At 30.1% G+C, this 20,636-nt stretch overlaps 1 protein-coding gene across 1 annotated transcript; it reads right to left on the reverse strand.

Annotated features, from left to right (window-relative positions):
* Positions 1–621: 621 nt before the first annotated feature.
* LOC111626005 (protein FAM45A-like) lies at positions 622–19,996 on the reverse strand. The gene is made up of 6 exons (XM_023369273.1): positions 19,905–19,996; positions 18,563–18,768; positions 14,373–14,601; positions 9,604–9,715; positions 5,965–6,173; positions 622–993 (listed from the first exon to the last, which is right to left on the reverse strand). The coding sequence occupies exons 1-6, from the start codon at positions 19,942–19,944 to the stop codon at positions 791–793; spliced, it is 999 nt and encodes a 332-aa protein (XP_023225041.1). The 5' UTR covers positions 19,945–19,996; the 3' UTR covers positions 622–790.
* Positions 19,997–20,636: the final 640 nt, after the last annotated feature.

Consider the following 20,636-nt stretch of genomic DNA (forward strand, 5'->3'; position numbering starts at 1 on the left):
ATACAAAAATGAAAATTTGTGAGTTGGCAAAGAAGTTTGATCTACCGGAATCGATGGTCAGAACAATTATAAAAGGTAAAGAAAAAATTCTCGAAGCTGCGAAAAATGCTCAATCTTTAAATTCAAGCATCATTCGTAAACGTCACGGTATTATCCCTGAGATGGAAACAATGTTAAAATTATGGTGTGATAATCAAGTAATTGTGAGAAATTGTATAATAATATAATATGTTATACATATGTATTATCTAAGATTTTATTAAACATTTTTTTCTAAATTATTGCTTTTTTTAGTCTCCGGTCCCAATTAAAAATTATTTGTATGTATTTATATGCAAAATTATACCCCGACTTACGCGGTTATCGCTCGGTCCCACCTATCGTGTAAGTTCGGGGTATTACTGTACTCAAACTGGTTTATTAAGTTTTACTTTTGATTAATTTAAGTTTAAAGAATTCTTTACTTAACACTAATTTCTTATCAAAATTAATCAGAAATTTCAACAATAACAGTTGAAATATTAAAATAAATGATTTTAAAATTATTTACAGAAGAAATCTTGAAATATTTCTTCTGTAAATAAGATTGAATTATTCAATAAGAAATTTTTAATGTTATTTAAAAATTTTAAGACATAACAGAAAATTAAGTTATCTTTCTTTGTTACTAATTTGTGTTATATACGTAAATAGAGAGCAAGTGAGAGAAAAGTAAGTATATAAAAATTTCAAAATTTCTAGCAATTTTCTGATTTTTCAAAGTTGTTAATCACTTCATGTTTTCCTAATTTTATAAATCATATAATAAAAAAGTTTGCAAAGAACAAAATCTTAAGTCATATTTAAAATCTTTTATTTTATAGATAAAGTAGGATGCAAATGTAAGTTTAGAACTCACCTTAATTACTTGTTGATCTGAAGAATTTTCATTTTCTGCATGTCTCACCATATATACAGCAATATCTTTGTGCATTTTACTCATAGTAAAAGTTTCTGTAATAAATTCAAATATTTTAATTAACTGATAGAAAATTATTTCATAAATAAATTAAATTATTTTTTAATATTTAATTTCTATTCAATGAATATAAAAGATTCTAATGAAAGAAGTTGAAAATTGATTTAGTTTAGTTTTAAAATTTAAATATCTTTTTTTATAAAATATAATGCATCAATATTACTAATAGACTATACTTAGAATTCTAAAGATACCAGCTATTACCATAGACAATTATCTAGTTGAATTTTAAATGACTAAAAAAGTCTGATTTAAAGCTTAGAATATAATATAATATAATTTAAAAATTAGAACTGTTAAAAATATTTTTGATTTTCATTTCAATAAATATATTTTCACAGTTGTTAATAATTATCTTACAGTTTATTCAATAATAAACATCAATTTATAATTTAATGTTTTTATAAATTTTATAGTTTAGATTTATTTATATTAAAAATTAAAACTAGAAGTTACTTAGGAATTAGAACTAAACTACAAATTATAAAACAAATTTATATTATTCAATCAACATAAATCATAACACTATGATACCTAATTAAGTTCTTAACGTGTTTTGTTATATCTTCATAGAAAAGAAATTCAAATGCTAACTACCCAAAACTAAAATGAAAAGCATTAGTTGGATGAAGTTTAGTTGAATGGCAGACTGAACAATAGGTGAAAATGCCATAACAAATTCTTATTTTCGACTTCCTTAACAGGTAATTTGAGTTTTCTTTTATTTAAATATGATTCCTAAAAATGTAGGAAAAGTTTAAAGTAAAAATTTAGTCTTGAAAATGAGTAAAAGTACAGAAGTCTTTTGTTTGATCAAAATCATATCTATTAGGGACAGTCAAATGAAAATGAGACAGATGGGAAAAAAGTAAGTAAACTGTTTATTATTTCAAAAGTAATTGCCATAACTGTTAATACATTTATCCCACTGTACAACAAGATGGTCAATGCCCTCATAGAAAAATGTTTGCAGTTGCCTACAGAACCATGATTGTACCCAGACGTGCACCTTTTCATCCGAAGCAAATTAATGGCCACGAATGTCTTTCTTTGGGGCTCCAAAAATATGAAAATCACATGGGGAGAAATCGGGACTGTATGGAGGATGTGTATGGACTATGTTGCAGAAGTTCCCAGCGAAACTTCTGCAGCGTACTCAAAACAATCTTGGTAACATGTGAGTTGGCATTATCCTGCAACAGAATGATGCTGTCTGTCAACATTCCTGGGTGTTTGGATTTGATGGCACGCTTCAATTTTTTCAAAGTTTCTTTGTATCGCTGTGCGTTAATTGTGGTGCTGTGTTCCAGAAAGTCAACAAGCAGCGGACCTCCATAGTGATGGTGGATGCACACAACTCACCAACCTCACTTCGAGCATGTCTAACAGACAAATGGCACAGAGGTGAACGTTCATGCTGTTCCTTCCTGATTCCCAATAGAGGGCACTTCTATATATACACTTACTTGCATTACCAACTTCTGTGCCACACTTGTTATATAGTCTGTCTCATTTTCATTTGACTGCCTCTAATATTTAAAATGAAAATCAATACATAGGTAAACTAATGAGATTACTCCAGTGTAAAAGAAAAACTAACATCATATTTAAATAAAATTTGAAATATATTCCATAAGCCATAATTTCTTATGGTGAAATCAAACTTTATTATTTACTTTGTATGTGTGCATAATATTACATAATCCTTTTTAATGATTTCAATAATCAGATGTGACTATAATCCATGTAATCTATCTTACATAAGCAAATATAGTTTTTATATATTTATATATATTTAGCTAAATATAGCAGTCTCTTTTTAGTGTAAACCTCTCTGGGACTATAAATAGGGATTGATATTAACTGCTAGTTGGCCTTAACAAGTATTATGCAATTTTAGCCTCAAAGAAAATTATATTAAACAGATATGGTAATATTTCACTATACATTTCATTGTAAAACAGCAATTTGTTTTCAAGTAAATTTTGTTTTATTAAAAAATTTACAGAAAACTGCCAAATATATACAATACATACAGGGTGCATAGGAAAGTCACTTTAACCAGAAAATTCTTGTGAATGGAAAGAGCTACAGCTATGCAAGTGAGTTAATGGTATAGTAAAGCGACTACGCCCAACCTAATGTAAACGACAGAAGTGACCCTGGTGGCGAAATTTGGAAGATAGGTAGCGCAAATCGAAAACAAAAACAGATAGAGCAAACTTTCCAATTAGAAAGTTTTAGAGCATCAATTAATTAATAAGAAATGACATGTGGTTCACACAAATAAGATAAATTGTTGCCTGTATACCCAAAAATGTCTGAAAGTGATGCACGCCATTTTGTGTAAACATTTGAAAGGAATAGCCATAGGTATGAAGAAATATGCACAATTTATTGCATAAAATATCTACTTACATCAATACAGTTTGATAACAATGGTGTGTATCATAAGCAATGGCAAACTTTTCAAACATACTCGACATTAACTTGTTATTAGTGTGTGACAGTTTGCCTTTCCGTTGTTTTTTGTGTGATGTTATCAAACTGTATTGACATAAGTAGATATTTTATGCAATAAATTGTGCGTATTTCTTCATACCTATGGCTATTCCTTTCAAATGTTTACACAAAATGGCGTGCATCGCTTTCAGACATTTTTGGATATACAGGCGACAATTTATCTTATCCATGTGAAACACAGGTTGTTTCTTACTAATTAATTGATGCTCTAAAACTTTCTAATTGGAAAGTTTGCTCTATCTGTTTTCGTTTTGCACTGCCTATCTTCAAATTTCACCACTAGGGGCGCTGCTTTCATTTGCATTAGATCAGGCGTAGTCACTTTACTATACCGTTACCTCACTTGCATAGCTGTAGCTCTCTCCGTTTGCAAGAATTTTCCAGTTAAAGGGACTTTCCTATGCACCCTGTATACATGGAAGACCCTCAGTTATAAAAAAAGTTGCATATAAAAGTCATTCTCAAAATCTGTTTTGAAGAATTGTATTTGTTCTCATGTACCGTTTTGTCAATGTATTCATAATTTATCAATATAAGTAAATGCATTTTCAAAATTTTCTTTACTTTAAACAACAAAAACAAAAAAGAGAGCATCTTTTAAAATAACTTAGTAACCACTGTATCATCATACTCACAGTCATCAACTTCACTATCACTTACTTCATTCCATTTGTACATACTTGTTAATTTAGATCATCCTTTCTCAAAGTGGGCAATAACGCCCCTTGTGGGTGCTGGAGGCTTTCAGGGGGCAAGAAAAAGCCCAGTGATTAAATATGAGTTTTATTTCTTCTCATTGAAACATTCTTTGATCTCAGAAATAGGATATGGGTCACACCCTATCTATCCTATCCATATAATAATGCATGTTTAAACATTATATTTGCAATAACTGTTTTTAAGATATGCAACAGATGGTAATGTAAAAAGGTAAGTTAAAAAATATGAGGGCATTAGATTTTTTTTTCATCTCAAAGTGGGCAGTGGTCAAAATAAGTCTGAGAACCTGTGATTTAGATTTTGACATTATAATAACAAAAATCCTTAATACAACTGTTTAATTAAAGAATACATTGTACTTTCATATAATATGCATGCTGACAGATTTTTAAACCATCTTAAAAGACAGCCAAAACCTCCTGAAAAAATTATGAAATTGTGAATATAAAAGCCAACTAAATTTGTGTATGTTTTGTTGAAACTTCCTGAAAGCAACAATATTAATTCTAGCAGATGTAATTGAAAAAATTACTGATATTACTTAGTACACTATGCATACACTTCAGACTAGAAAAAAGTTGACAATAACCATTAACTGTTTTCTCCTTAAAGTTAAATATACACTAAAATATATGAAATCAAAAATTGATGATACTGATAGTTGACACTAAATAGGATAACAAGAGTGCACTGTAATGTCTAAATAAATCATCATCCTGTACTTTTAACAAAAATATATTCTTAGCAATTATAAATGTGTGTTATAATTTTAGGAGTATTTTCATTTTTAAAATTTAAATTCTATCAAGGATTAAAAAATACCCTTGTCAATAAGAAGTGTATTTCTCTATATATAAATTAAGGAATATTTGAGTTTTATAATCTCAAATAATTTGAAAAATTCAAACAAATAATATGGTCTGGTCAAACATACTTGTGAAATAATATTTTAAATAATTGAGTAGATAGTGCAAAACTACACTGTTACTATCTTATAATCTTCATTAATTAATTTTGATGACTGGGTGGCTGAGATGGCTAACGCCTGCCTCTGCTTTTTGAGGAACCTAAATTTAAATCTAGGTTAAATCATCAAAGTTTTTCAAGATAGTTTTGTTCAGATATATTAGATCCTTCGTTACTTGGTCATCCCACGACATAACACAAAATAGGTCAATGATAGAAGAAAGTTCCTATCCATAATTATTTTACATAAGTTAAAGGATTTACAACCAAAAATTAAAAATAAACCATTCTAATTAATTATAAGCATTATAATATATTTAAAAATTATTTAATAAAAATTTTAAATATGTTATTATTATATTTTTGCATATTTCATAATTATTAAACATATTGCCAATAGTTAATAAATTATTTTGAACAAAAATTTAAATAGATAATCCATTATTTACCAGATCTCATTACAACTCTCTTATTATGTGTATAAGTGAGATTATTATTAAGAATGTCTATTTCTTCAATCAATCAATCAATCAATAAAATCAATGTAAATTTGGAAGTAAGTTTAGATAAATATTTTTGTGCCATTAAAGCTATAAAATATGAGAGAGACTTTTCCTACTTTTATATATTATATTGAATAAAATTAGAATAAAACAAAATAAAATGCAATTTCTGTTATATCAAACAAAAAAAAGGAAAGTTGAATAAATTAATCTAATTTAATTAAATTTTCTAACCTTTAGCATGTGTTGCCACTGATATTTCAGTGGCTGCAAGATTCACAAATATATCATATAATTCATGCCTTCCTTCAACTGCTGCTATTTGAAATCCTGCAACATAATTTGGATTTGAAGTTAAATCAGCCATTTCTTCTTCTATCATATCAACATCAGGATATAAAATATCCCAGTCTTGTCGATGCCATACTAAAGCAGGAAGTGCCCTAGAGTTGAATGAGTAATTATTTTATAAGTAATAACAATTTTGTTTCAGTTGATAGAAAATTTTTAATTATTTCTAATTAAAACAATATAGTATAACAAAAATATAAAAAATAATCATTATATTATTAATTAATGATCATTTTATATAAAAGAGTAAAATAAAATTATAAGTAAAAGTAACTTTTCATTATTATTTTATTAGACATGTAATAAATACTGAGCCAATAGTGATATATTGGTTTATCAGAATGTTCTCAATATATTAAAATCAGTACATTTTACAAACATATTTCAATCATTTTTGTTTTTTATACACATCCTTTTTTCCATGTCAGGCATTCAAACTCAGCAATGGATATATCATACTGTAAAACTAATTCACAATACACAGAATGTCCTCTCTGCATGTGATTTCCCACCAGTGTTATGGCATATGGTTGTTGCCACGTTTGGAGGGCATCAACTTTGTAGGGCTGCTGCTTACTGATTGGTGCAAATCTGGCAAACTTAAAATGTTTTTGAATTTTTTTCCTAAAAACAGGGCTGGAATCAGACCTAGACAAATTAGAGTTACAATTGCTTAGAACCAGATCTAAAATATGTCTATAAATTAATTTGTAAACTTTTATTTTTTTACATTTGTATACAACAACCCAATTCAACTAGTATTGCCAAATGATTCACCAGATTATTTATTGGATAAGTCTAATTTAACAATTAAAGCAATAGAATAAGACAGCTGAGAACCATGGGCCTAAAGCCATCCACAGTTTGCACCATGAGTAATCATGATATTAAAAATTTATGCTGCTTCATTTCACAAAATAAATTAACACAAATTACTGTAAGCTTTATTCTTTATACATAGAAAAATTTAATTACAAAAGATTGCTTTTAAAGCATATTGACGTGTGTATATTATGTATTTTGCCTAATGCAAATCAGTTAGTTAACATTAATTAGAATATAAGTATACAGAATTATTCAAAAAAAAAAAAAAATTATGCCAAAGTAAATCTGGGACCATATTCTGGTCACTTATGTTTTCTCTCTTCTTTCAGAGATGAATGATGTCAAAATGAGAGAGAAAATTTCTCTCAGAGACAGTAATTCTGGTTGTTCATAACAATTTTGTCTTTGTTGTTGACATTCTATTATATTGATTATACATGTTTGGATTATCTGCACACAATACAGTACAGAATTTTGTATCTGCACACAATACAGTACAGAAAATTTTACAATTTTGTTGGTTAAAATTGTAACCAACCAACAAAATTGTAAAATTGTCAAAAATGCAGGGTACAAAATTATAGATCATGTGGTAAGGAAAGCACAAGCTTCAAATAAACAGCATAAGTATGATAGATATGTTTTTGTTTTATAATGATTTTATAGATTGTAATGTCAAATTGTCTCAGGTAACATTGTGTCTTAACAAATAGAAATTTCAATAATCTAAGTTAGTTAGAAAAGTGTGTGTACTTAGTTAAGGAGAAATTAGATGGTAATATTTCAAAAAATACTTAGAAATTGCTAGAAGTGATAGATAAGATTAACAGCATATTCAATGGTTCAATAATTGATGTAGAATCATTATAAAAAGATGGAGATAGTGGCATTCTCAAGTAGCAGATCAGAAGCATTGTCTCTATGTTGAAATATTCTTTCCTAAGACAGAGAAAGTTCTCTAATATATTGTGTAAGACAAAGAAGCATCTAGTTGTCCATATTGGATATAAGCGAAATTAAAGTTACACACAAAAAACAGTCAAAAGACGATTATCACCTCGTCTCTGGGAGACAAGCGAATCTTCAAGAAAAAAAGTCATCTAGAATTGCATTTTGAGAGAAGCAATGGTCTCTCAAGACATAAACAAATGATTATCCAATCAGTGACCAGCTTATGATATAGAGACTGTCTCTTAAAGATGAAAGAAGATGACCAGAATAGGGCCCCTGATTTATTCATACCTGAAATAACATACAAGAACAGTAATGAAATGTGAAGACAGAAGAACTCACCAATTTCTACATACACATTACAAATGTAAGCCCGAGGGTTTCAAGGGCGTAAATTTTTGTGTTTAACATTTTTTAACATTGAGGATGAAAAAAAATTATTGCAAGATCCCATGGAAATACATCAGATGTCGACTCTTACACATCAACAAGATAGGAAGGAAGAAAGGCAAGTCATTGCGCATCTGCTAATTAGTCAGCATAATGAGTGAAAAACCAGTTGGCTCAGTGCCAACGACGATTGTATAAAAACGATCGTCACAGGAAGTTCAGGACGATCATCCCTCAGAGTGATCATCCCAGGAAGATCTGAGTACAAGTGTCTCCCGTCACGGTCCTGTCCGAGTAGAAGCTGGTAGAAGACATAAGATTGTTCCAGCTTCCATAGTCCCGAATGATCGTCACATACCGTCATCCGATATCATATTAAGGTATATCTGAATGCAGTAACCTTTGTAAACTCTCTCAACAAAGAAGGTTTAAACACCTTCTTTGTTGTTTAAACCTGTCTTTTGCCTATCCGAGGAAACCTGTCAAACTTACCAATGCACTCCCCACTCATTTTTCCCTCCTAGCCATCTGAACGACTCCAAGATCGGCTTTACCAGCCCATGCAGATTAAGTGGTCAGGATGAGATTAACCCCTGATCCCTGCTTAGTGCACATAAATGTTCAAAGTCTACTATTGGTGTCACAACAATTGTCAAAGAGTGTAGTCCAGTTCTACTGAAACATGTCCCAGCATATCATCCATATCAATTCCACTGATTCAAAGATGCTTTGTTTCAGGTCTTCAAGGTGCTGTGGCATTGGAAGATGATAGTGTCCACTTCCAAAGTCATAATACATGAACAAAATGAATGTAAAAGCATCTCTGAAACAGTGAAATTGATATCAGAGGATATGATGGGACATTTAGCAGAACTAGACTATCATCTTTGAGAACTGTTGTGACACTAATAGTTTCCACTTTGAACATTTGTGATGTGTATGTGAAAATTGGTGAGTTCTTCTGTCTTTCCGGGTTCATTACTGTTATTCTATATTATTTCAAGTATGAATAAATCAGATTTGCTTTTGCATTATCCTTTTTGAATAACCCTGTATATCAAATAATTAAATATTAAAAATCAATCTTAGACATAGACAGTAATATAAAAGGTAAAAAGTAAAATAAACTGCAAAATAAGATTAAAAAAATGTATATCCCAAAATATTTTGGAATATTTATTTTATTTTGTTTGGCATTGCAATTTATCACTTAAGATTCATTTGATTCTATATTTGAAAGATTAACATACATACACTTATAATATTATCAATAATTTACAGAAAATTCTACTTTATATCAGTTCAGACTAAAATGTTAGGACTTTTTGAAAGTGTTGAATACAAAATACAACATACCTTAAAAAGCTTAAAAGGTAATCCAAATGATGATGATAAACAACAATACGTTTCTTCAAAATTAAAGCTGTATAAATTAAGATAGTTTCAAGGCCAAACATCCTAATGACAGCTAAAATTGTAGTAAGTCTAGTTAGAAATAAAAAATTTATTTTTTCAAGAATCTAATAAATAAATGATATTTGAACTTATTTAATTGTTGAATGTATTTCTTTTACTCTTTAAAATGCTAATTAATTTAAGAAATTAAATATATTACAATATGTAAAATTATATTTGTTGCAATCTGCTGTATATAAGCAAAACCCTGTTCAAAATTTACAGATAATTTTATATTCACCATGATGTAATATGATGAGAAACAAAATTTATAATTGATAAGCTTGATTTTAATACTGTAATGTAAATAAATCAGTGATTTTTTAAAAGTTTCCCTTAAAAAAAATATAATACTAATATCACTGAATATGAAATCCATATGAAATTTTAATGTTAATTGAACAAAATCTATATGTTCATCTATATATAATGAAATCAATAATTTTTGAATTTAATAATTTCAGCTCAAAATTTGAATCATTATTAAAAATTATGCCAGAAGCAGATCTTTCAAAAATAAAAAAAGCATAAAAAACAAATTATGCAACAGTAAAATGTCAGGTAAATATGGAAGAGTGAGCAAATGAAATGAATGTACAAAATAGAAGATTGACACTATTAATGAAAAAGGTTTGTTATATGAATTTGTCATCTTTGAGCAAGAAGCAAGAAATCAATGTTTTCAATGCAGTCAACTGTCTCAAAAGCATCTTTTTTTCAGCAAAATGAGAAGCAATACTCTGCAATTTTCCCAACTGTTCATATAAAGAGGCCGGGCAGCAAGACTCTGTAAACTGAAGGTGGGCAAGATATACCCTTAGCTCTACTTCTGCCAGAGCTTTTCGTTTGCACTTGATTAACTTCGAAAGAAGCGATTTCTCCACATTCTGTAAGGTAGCTCGTAGGCACGCAGGAAATGCTTTTTAAGAAATTAAATATATTACAATATGTAAAATTATATTTGTTGCAATCTGCTGTATATAAGCAAAACCCTGTTCAAAATTTACAGATAATTTTATATTCACCATGATGTAAAAAAAGATGGTGATTTTATATTCACCATCTTTTTTTACAAATGTACAAGGAGCATCCAGAAAATAAGTTCCAAAAGTGTCACTGATGATCAAAGTGTGATGTACTTGAGCAGGTGTAAAAGAGGACTATTTGGTCATAATCTGATGCATATGCAACTCCGTGGAGGCAGTTTCTGTAGCACAATGCTAAAGGAAAGATAACTGCTCTCATACATTCGCTCACTGAATGCAAAGTATGTGCCATAATCAGGTTTTTGCATATTAAGAAGTTGATGCCAGCAGATATCCACTGGCAGTTGTGTGAAATATATGGGCCAGACATCATGAGTGACAGTATGGTCAGATGATGATGCAGACAATTCATAGAAGACCAATCCAATATGCATAACAAAGACCATAGTGGCTGACCATCCCTCATTAAACCAGAACTGGTGGATATTGTGCTGCAAGCAATTGAACAAAAATGGACACTTTACAGTGTCAGAACTCTCCTGTCAGTTTCCGCAGATCTCCCATGCTCTGTTATACAAAATTGTCACCCAGAGGCTGGAGTTTCAAAAGTTGTGTGCAAGATGAGTGCCGAAGCAACTGACAATTGAACACAAGATGAAACACCAAGCAGAAGTATTGGTGTTTCTGCAGCAGTACCACAATGAAGACAACCAGTTCCTCAACCATATTGTCACCAGGTGTCTCTTGCCATGCCAAGGACCTAGAAACAGTCTGTACACTGACAGCATAGTAGATCACTTGTAAAGATTCAAGCAAATAGCATCTGCTAGAAAGATCATGTATACTGTCTTCTGAGACTGACAGGGTGTCCTCCTCATTGAGTTCTTATCACATTGGCACACCATCAATGCTGACTGGTAATGTGCAGCTTTGCAGAAGCTGCAGAAAACAATACAGAATAAGCAATGTGAAAAGCTGAGTTGTGTTGTTCCACAATAACAAATGGCCCCATAATGCTTGTGCATACGAGTTTTTCTGCAACAATTCAGGTAGGGATATCTTTAACCTTTCCCCCATACATCCTGACCTTGTACCCAGTGACTTTCACCTTTTCTTCCACCTGAAGCAATTTCTGGCAGGACAGCATTTCGATAGCAATGCTGCAGTTCAGTTAGCAGTGACATCCTGATTCCAGCTGATGGTGCAATGGTACTTTGTGGAACTTCATTCCAAGCTTTGTTAATCATTTGCATTGCAACTAGCAAGTTCACTCCAAACTCATGATCAATCTTCAGTAACATATAAAAAGCTTATTGTACAAAAGATGATGTATCAGAATCTAAAGTTTTGAATGATTCTCTGATATGAAGGTTTCAAATCTAAAAGTTGTATATGATGATAAAAATTAAATTATTTTAGCTTTCAGAATAGGATTACTGAAAGAACACTGCAATTATCAATTAAAAAAATGCAGTAGATTCTCCCATATCTGAACTAATGTGGGTGGAATGATCTAGATATTAGAAAAATCCAGGTAAGAGAGAGAATTTTTAAATAAGACTGTAGTATACATGTCTACTGAATGTATAAAAGATGTTTATTTTAATTTTGATGCTTGTTTTTTACAATTACAATTAATTTTCAAAGTATTGTATTAAAGTTATTTGTTTTGTTCATTTTGTTCATCTTGATTTGCTGATAAGCTGATACATCCCATCAACACATCATCATCATCATGTCAGCAGTGGTTGATGCATCATGTTCTTCTACAAACTCAAAATCAATCTTAATTTAAAAAAAAATTAAATGTACACAGTGAAGTATGGAAAGGTAGGATTTGTAGTAGTGTACAATATTTTTGAAACTTTTTGATTGCCTTTGATCAGTCTGGAGTTTAGATATGGGTGGGCCAGATGTGAAAGTGTCTACTGTAGTTTCTGTTTCAACAATTATACAGATGTCTAACATTTTCAGCTAGTTAGAAAAAAGTTCTGACAACATCTATGCTTTCTTTGCTACATAATGTATAAGTAACATCAAGTTATACATTATTTGCTTCCTTTACTTTAGTGGCATGAGTCATCTTTTAACATTGTTTTGCTGATAGACATTTTAAAAACATAAGTTTGTTTCATCTGCATTGAAAATCATCATCTGGATTACAGTTCTGTACAATTTCTGGTGAACATTTCAACCACTTCATGTAATCCTCCTCCTGCATTTCTGCACTTTCACCACATATTTATTAAAAAGTAATCCACGCTGCTTCTTAAATTTATCCAGCCACTTACTGCTTACTTTAAATCTGATTTGTTCCAATTATCTAGTTTTTTTTCTTCAAGTTTTCCATCAACAAGAATATTTTTATTTCTAAAATGTACAAACCATTTTACCATGCATTTTTCAACACATCTGAATACTGACATTTATACTTAGTTTTCTGTTCTGTCTGACTGTGTTGTTCCTTAAAGCTTTTCAAAATCCTCTTCTTGTTTTTCAAATATCTATAGAAAGTACTCAATGAAATATAAAATTATAATCACAACGAGTCTTTCAAAGTGGAATCTTATCTTAACATTAATCAATATCACACCTTCCTTACATCTTCCAGCAATTCTGTAGAAACAAATGTTTTCAGCCTAGTTTATGAGCCTGCTTCAAGTTCTATACTTTTGAACTGAACAGTTTACTGAATGTTCCAATATCCTATATTCCATCAGGAAACTAAGGCCATGCCAGCTAAACTTGACAAAAAAAACATATTAATCCTAACTAGGGATGAAGTACAGTCCTTCCTGATGAAGTACAGGCTTATGTTGGAACATTCAGTACTGTTCAGTTCAAAAGTGTAGAACTTGAAGTAGGCTCAAACTAGGCCGAAAACATTTGTTTCTAATACAGTATTGCTGGAAGATGTAAGGAAGGTGTGATATTGATTAATGTTATATCACAATTTCTGATTTTTTTTTTTTTTTGCTTTTGTTTTCTTCTACAGTCTTTTATAATGGATACCATTTATGCTAGCAACAAAATCTTTAGTTTTCTTCTGTTCATCATTTCTATTTATTTCAGAATGAAAATGGCCAATACATTGATTAACTGATCTCTATCAGTAACAAAAATGTCAGCATATGATTCAAACTTTACAGTGAAATTTATACAATATGAAAGTTTAATTCCAAATAAGGAGATACATATAAACATATTCATCATTTCACTCACCAATAACTCAGTAAGTTGTCAAATCACAGATATGTTTGTTACATTTTTAAATTTTCAAAATCTAAATTTTTTTTTAAAGCACTGAGATTGGTCAAATTGTTTTTACAAATAAGATTATTACTGTAGGGACAAAATGTCATTAAAATTTTGAATTTTATGTTGTACAATCAGACACACAATTTTATACACTACAATCTGTCAATTTCATATAATCATCATCCTTCACATTAAAAATGAGAAAGAAAGCACACAAAATTAGACATAAAATAATCTCCAGATCTTAAATTTCAAGTTAGTGAAATGTGATGTCAAAACTATTTTGATTTATAGAAACCTAATCATTGAGTCTATATGAGTTAAATTGGAAGAAAAATAAAATTTTAAAAATTCAACCTAAGAAAGTTCAACTTATCAAGATTCTACTGTATAAAGTGTAATTTATAAATCTTTAACAAAACAAACCTTTTATTGGAACTGTAGAAAAAAAAGTTTTCTGGTCAAAATCTTTTGTTAGAAATGTTCCATTTTCTTCTGTTGCACAACATCCTTTAATAGCAACTGATAAGTAAAGACGAAGCATTGCTGCAGGATCTCCAGTTTTGCAATACGTTTTACTTAATATTCTACACAAGGTCTCATATTTCTCAGGATTAAAATCTTTAGTTTTCAAGACAAGAACAAATTGTCTAACCTAATAATAATAAAAATTTGTTTTATTTATATTTATAAAAATTATTTTATGATATTTAAAAGATTGTCATCTTGATACTAATTTCTTAGTTATTAAAAGAACACTTTATTCTGTTGTGTCTATTGAGCATAATAGTAATAATATACTAATAACAGAACTTTACACAATCAAATGATAAAACTGGATTTCTTACTGGGATATAACTTGGCTAATTAAATATGCAAATATTAACCAAATTATATATAATTAAATCTGTATATTTAATTGACTAAGTTATAACACAATATGAAATCTGGATTTACCATTTAATTATTAGTACAATTCAGTCTTGTTTTCTAAAATACAGGTAGCCCTCAGTTTACGCCGCAGTTCCGTTCCTACAAAAGCCGGCGCAAATTGAATCGGTGTAAAACGAACCCGTATTTACAGTGAGGTATAGGGTTAGGTTCTACATAAGTGAAAAATAAGCTAATAATTTTGTTTATTAATACAATATAATACAAAATACATATAAATTTTTAATTTTTAAAATGTATTTTATCATAAAATAAAGTTAAATGTTTTTATTTAAAAATTTTAGTTTCGAATTTCTTACATTTTTCGGAAAAAAGTATCCATCTTTAATTGTTTACATTTTTGATTTCTTTCATTAAGAATTTCGGAATATGGTCGAATATGACGCTCCTTTTTTACATTTGCACTTCGCTCCTAACATTGTCTAACTCACAAACTTCGTCCGTCAAGCTTTCCTTAGTTGAAAGGATATGTTAATCCGACGTAGAGCTACGGACGAGCGAAGACACTGATTGGTTGACCACCAGTCCTGTAGCACATATATAAGGTCAGTTTGAGCAGGAAAATTCAAGGTGGCTAAGGAGAGATAAATATCGTCTGGCCAACGAGAAGTAGATTTGTCTCACTAATGATAATTTGTGATCGCCAGAAGTGCTATTGCGTCGTAAGGTGTTTTCCTGAATGAACTGATACAGGATACATTCATTGGCACTATGGATTCGGACGCCATTTATTGGACTATTAAGTTTAATATCTTGACTCGTGGGTACCTAAACGTTTAGTATTTTAATATTAATTTAATGCAAATGTATACATACCCAATAATATTAAACAGAAAAAATAAATATATTTAATAAAAATCTTTGTTTTAACGAATGTACAACGTCGTGGCTCGGTAAATACGTCAACACTGAAATGAAAATCAGTCTAGCATAGGGAAAATTGGGGAATTACACCTCAAAACGGCAAATTGCGCAGCGGCGTTATTGTGAATTGGCATAAATTGAACCGGCGTAAACCGAAGGCTACCTGTATATAATTAATAATAAAGCTAAATATTGCATTTAGTTATTATTATTTTTTTGAAGCATTGATATAGTTTTTCAAAAATAATAATATTAATTATTATTGGAATGCAAGAGAGCTGTTTATTTTCATAGTCTCCAAAATTACTTTTAAACACAATCATCATGTGCATTGTGCTTTCTGGTCTTTTTCATATGCCTACACAAAAGAATATAAAAAAAACAAACAGAAAAACACCAAGATACAGTATCTACAATACTTGCTGATAGCTGTACTTTTTACAGTTTTTATTATATTTCATTTTGCATATTTTGTTTATTGTTTTTTTAAATTTATACAGTGTGTATCAAAAAGAATAATGAGGTTTTAAATTTGTATAATTTGTCATACTTGCAGTATACCATACTTGATATGAAAGAAAAATATACAAAGCTTTTATAACACACATCACAAGTGCTAAATGTGGGAACCTTTCAATCACAACACATATCCAACTAATATGCAGTTCTTCCCACACAATGTTCAACATGTCTGGTATAATGGATGCAACAGTCAACAATCCTGTGTCTCAAATTGGTATGTTCGAAGGTAGTGGTGGCACACAAATGTAATCTTTTACATACCCTCAAGAAAGAAAATTGCATGGGAATGATGTTAGGGAATCTCGAAGGCCATGGGAACAAAGCAATGTCGTTCAGGCGATAACAGCCAAACCAGCAATGGGAAAATTTCATTCAACCATTCTCAAACATCCCATAAAAAATGGGGGTATACCATCTTGTTGCCAAATTACATTCTGTAATCCATTCAGAAGCTAAGGGAAGGCCCAATTTTAGAGCATATCAAAGTATGTATGTCCTTTAACAGTTTGTTCCTTAAAAAAGAATGGGTCATAAACTTGCTGTTTGGAAATGATAAAATGCTTTACGTATTAACATTCAAAATTTTCACAGTTACTTTCTTTTAATGTATAGGTTGCAAAGGTACATGTCTGTTTATACAGGGTGTTCAGAAAGTCACTGTGCATTTATATATTTATTAACAGACATGTTTCAATATAGAATACAAGAGATAAATATGAATAACAATTATAATATTGAAAGTGACCCCCGTTAGCATCAATATAGGCTTGGATCCATCTTATTTTGTTTCTAAACACTGCTTCAGTTGCTTGCTTAAAAGACTGAATGAATGCTGTTATCACTGCTTTCAAGTCATCCAGCATGCATGGACGATCTCGATACACTGCAGATTTTGCTGGTCTTCCTAGATAAAAGTCTGGTGGATTTAGATCTGATAAGCAGGAGCCACACATCTTTTGAAATAATGTGAAAATATGATTAGAATAGGGCACAGTGACTTTCTGAACACCCTGTATAACCATACAAATGATTTAAAAACTCTGATATTCATTTTGACATATGCTGTACAATAGAAATATCTTTGAATTTGTCTTCTGGTAAGTTTCAATATATACTATATACTGAATAAACTATCAATAGGAAGATTAGGAATGTTCTTCCTATGGATATTTTAATAATAGTTTATGATATTTTTTCATTTTGAATAACAAATATCTACTAACTAATTTATCAATGATGAACTGAGAAGAATTGTAGAGGTAGGTATTAGCTAAGAATACATTTGTTATCAATAATTCTTGATATTACTTTTTTTTTGTATGATAGTGTAATGATACTGCATCATTGATAAGCAGCCTTTTCTGTATGCAGGCTACAAGTGAACTTCATAGAATTCTGCCAGGCCAGGTGAATTTTTCTTAGAGGTGCAGACTTTTGAATCTGCTGAATATCAACAGACAACCTCAAGTAACTAGATACTAAATAACATATGCTAATGATATGCAAATTAATAATACAGAGTCTAGTTTATTCTCATTTTTTCACTAATCAAGTTTAGTTTGAATGTTGTTTTTCAAAAATATCTGCTTAATTAGGGATGCATAATGGTATAAGGTAGACAACAGGTAAATAAAGTTACACTGACAACTTACTACAGGCTGCAAGTTGCTCATGATTAATTTAAATCATATAAATTTCTAATCAATCAATTTAGCATTATCTATAATTGGCTTATTCAGAAGCAGATCCCAATAGCATAAGTCATATGTCAATTCAGTATTTCATTTGATATTTGAAGTAATTCCTGGGTTGGTTGTATTTATTATGCATATATATGTATATACACCATGCCAGAGTTAAAGCATAAGCTGGCTGATAACCATGGAGGGTCATGGGTGCAGAGTAAACAAGAAAATAATGTGTGACTGATATTTTCAGGAAAACAAGCATACAGGCAATAAATGACAGTGGGGAAGTAAACTGGATAATTGAGAGGCCAGATTAGCAAAAGTCTATTGCATTTTCTTCTATTTAAAAATAATATTTTAAATTAAAAGAAACTAAAATTTTATAATAGATTAATTGTGTTAGTGTTAATTAGTGTTATTTAACACTAAAAATATGAAATCATTGACAACTGTTTATTGGTTTTTAAAATAATTTTTATAAAAATAAATTTATATCATTATAATTAATTTATTTACAAAATAATAGTATCTATCATTAATGTTTAAAATTGTGTGCATTATAATTTATATTTCTTATATGATAATTCTTACCCTTGGTAGTTTATCTGCTTCAAATACTTCAGATAAATATAGGTAAAACCAAACACGCTGGAAATGATAATAACGAAAAGTAATTTGTTGGGAAACAGATGTTACTTCATTGTCTAAGTTGCATTTTCTTAATAAAAAGGATTTTTGACTAGATGTAATTGATGGAAATGACCAGGTCCATAAGACATCTTTATTTGTGTCTTTCTCTGAAATTATTAAAAACAACAATTAAAACAACTGTTTTGAAATATTTTTTTAAATTTATTGATGACTCTGCTATGTTGCTTATATTCAGATCAATATCACTCAGCTGTGGTTTTCATAGTCCCAGTGGTTTTGCATGATATAAAGTAAGAATTCAGAATTAAAAACAAAATGTCGTGAGAAATAATTATGTAATGAACATAATTTTGTCAGGTAAAATAGAGACAACTGCTTCCTACTAATAGAGAGGAAGCACAAGTGCTTTTATATGCATATATAGAAACACTTGAGCCTCTACTCTCCATTGCTACATACAGATGATGTCCAAAAAGGACCTTTACATGATGATGAATATAATGTAAATTGCATAGTGTGGAGTCCAAGCAAAACCATAATCAAGCTTTTACTTGATATGTGCTCAATATATACAAAGGCATTCAATATATTTAAGGCTTTTGTACATCTCTGCCTCAAACAGCACATGTAAGGAAAGAAAATTAATTTTTTGTCAAATGTTACACCCAGAAATTGTACCTCATCAAAAACAGGTAAGAAGTTATTATATAGCAACAAATAGGATCTAGATAGTTCCCACATCTGCAAAAGTGCACATTTTCTATGTTGAAAAGATAGTCATTATTGTCAGCAAATTCCTGAATCTGGTTCAAAGCCATCCATAGCTGTCTTTCTACTAATCTCATATTAACAGACTGACAATATCTGGAAATCATCCACACAGGAATATTTAATATTACCTATTTAATTGCTGGTGGTAGAAAGTCATTATGTTTAGTTTTAAAATAATGTTACACTCAAAATGAAGCATTATGGCATCTCTGCAATGAGAGGACATAAAACATATCTAATGTAAACTCCAATACAATTAATATACTAAATTTCCATGCATTATTTACTCTACACAAACTCCTCTATCATCTGTCAGATTGATCTTATCTTTTGGATCGTCCTGTATAAATTAACATTTATTCAAACATGTTTTTGCATAAAATACAGTAAAAATAAGTAAATAAATAATTTAATCTTATTACAGTGAACTGTTATTAACTTTAATTAATTTATAAACTAGAATTTATTTCACTACAATACTCTAAATACATAAAAAATATATATATTTCACCTATCAAACCCGAAGAAATCAAATCACTGAAGGCTGCCATCTTTGAAATTTTTACGACTGCTGGAAAAAATTTTCATTTAAAATTCTGTTAAATTAATCACTTTTTAAACATTTTCTACTAATAATTTATATTTATAAATTTAAATTATTTAATATAATTTCAATTAACGAAATAGTTTATAATAATATTCATAGACATCGAATAATAATTTTTAATAATATTTTAATCTTATTGCTAATAATAATAAAAATAACAATAGTAATACCAGAGTCGGTAGATTAACTGGTCTTTCGACTTCCTATCTTCGTTCGTTGCTAATAAATTAAAACACTTTTTAAAACTCTTTCCCCCTATGGGCTCTTAAAAAAGCTTTTTTTTTTTTTTTAAACAAGTTCATTATGCTTTCCACCGGGCTTTCAAGGAATTCGAATTAACCAGTTTGATTTTAGCGGCCGGATGGCCGAGCGGTCAAGGTGGCAGCCTACCGCTCTGGGGACCCGGGTTCGAATCCGAACGGGTTGAAAAATCCCCAGGAATTTTTCGGGGGATGGTCCGCTCGGATATGTCGGGCCCCGGCCTCACCACCCGGCAGCCCCATTGTGGGCCTGGCCGAACCCATAATGGGCTTGCAAAAAGTGGCCCTCTTAGTGTCCACAGGGCGGAAAGAGTTAAAAAAACAGTTTGATTTAACATGACATAACAACGAAAAAGGCAAATAACTTCGAATAAAC

This window comes from Centruroides sculpturatus, unplaced genomic scaffold, assembly GCF_000671375.1.
Source record: "Centruroides sculpturatus isolate CEXI.00-Female unplaced genomic scaffold, Cexi_2.0 scaffold316, whole genome shotgun sequence".
Taxonomy (NCBI): Eukaryota; Metazoa; Arthropoda; class Arachnida; order Scorpiones; family Buthidae; genus Centruroides; species Centruroides sculpturatus.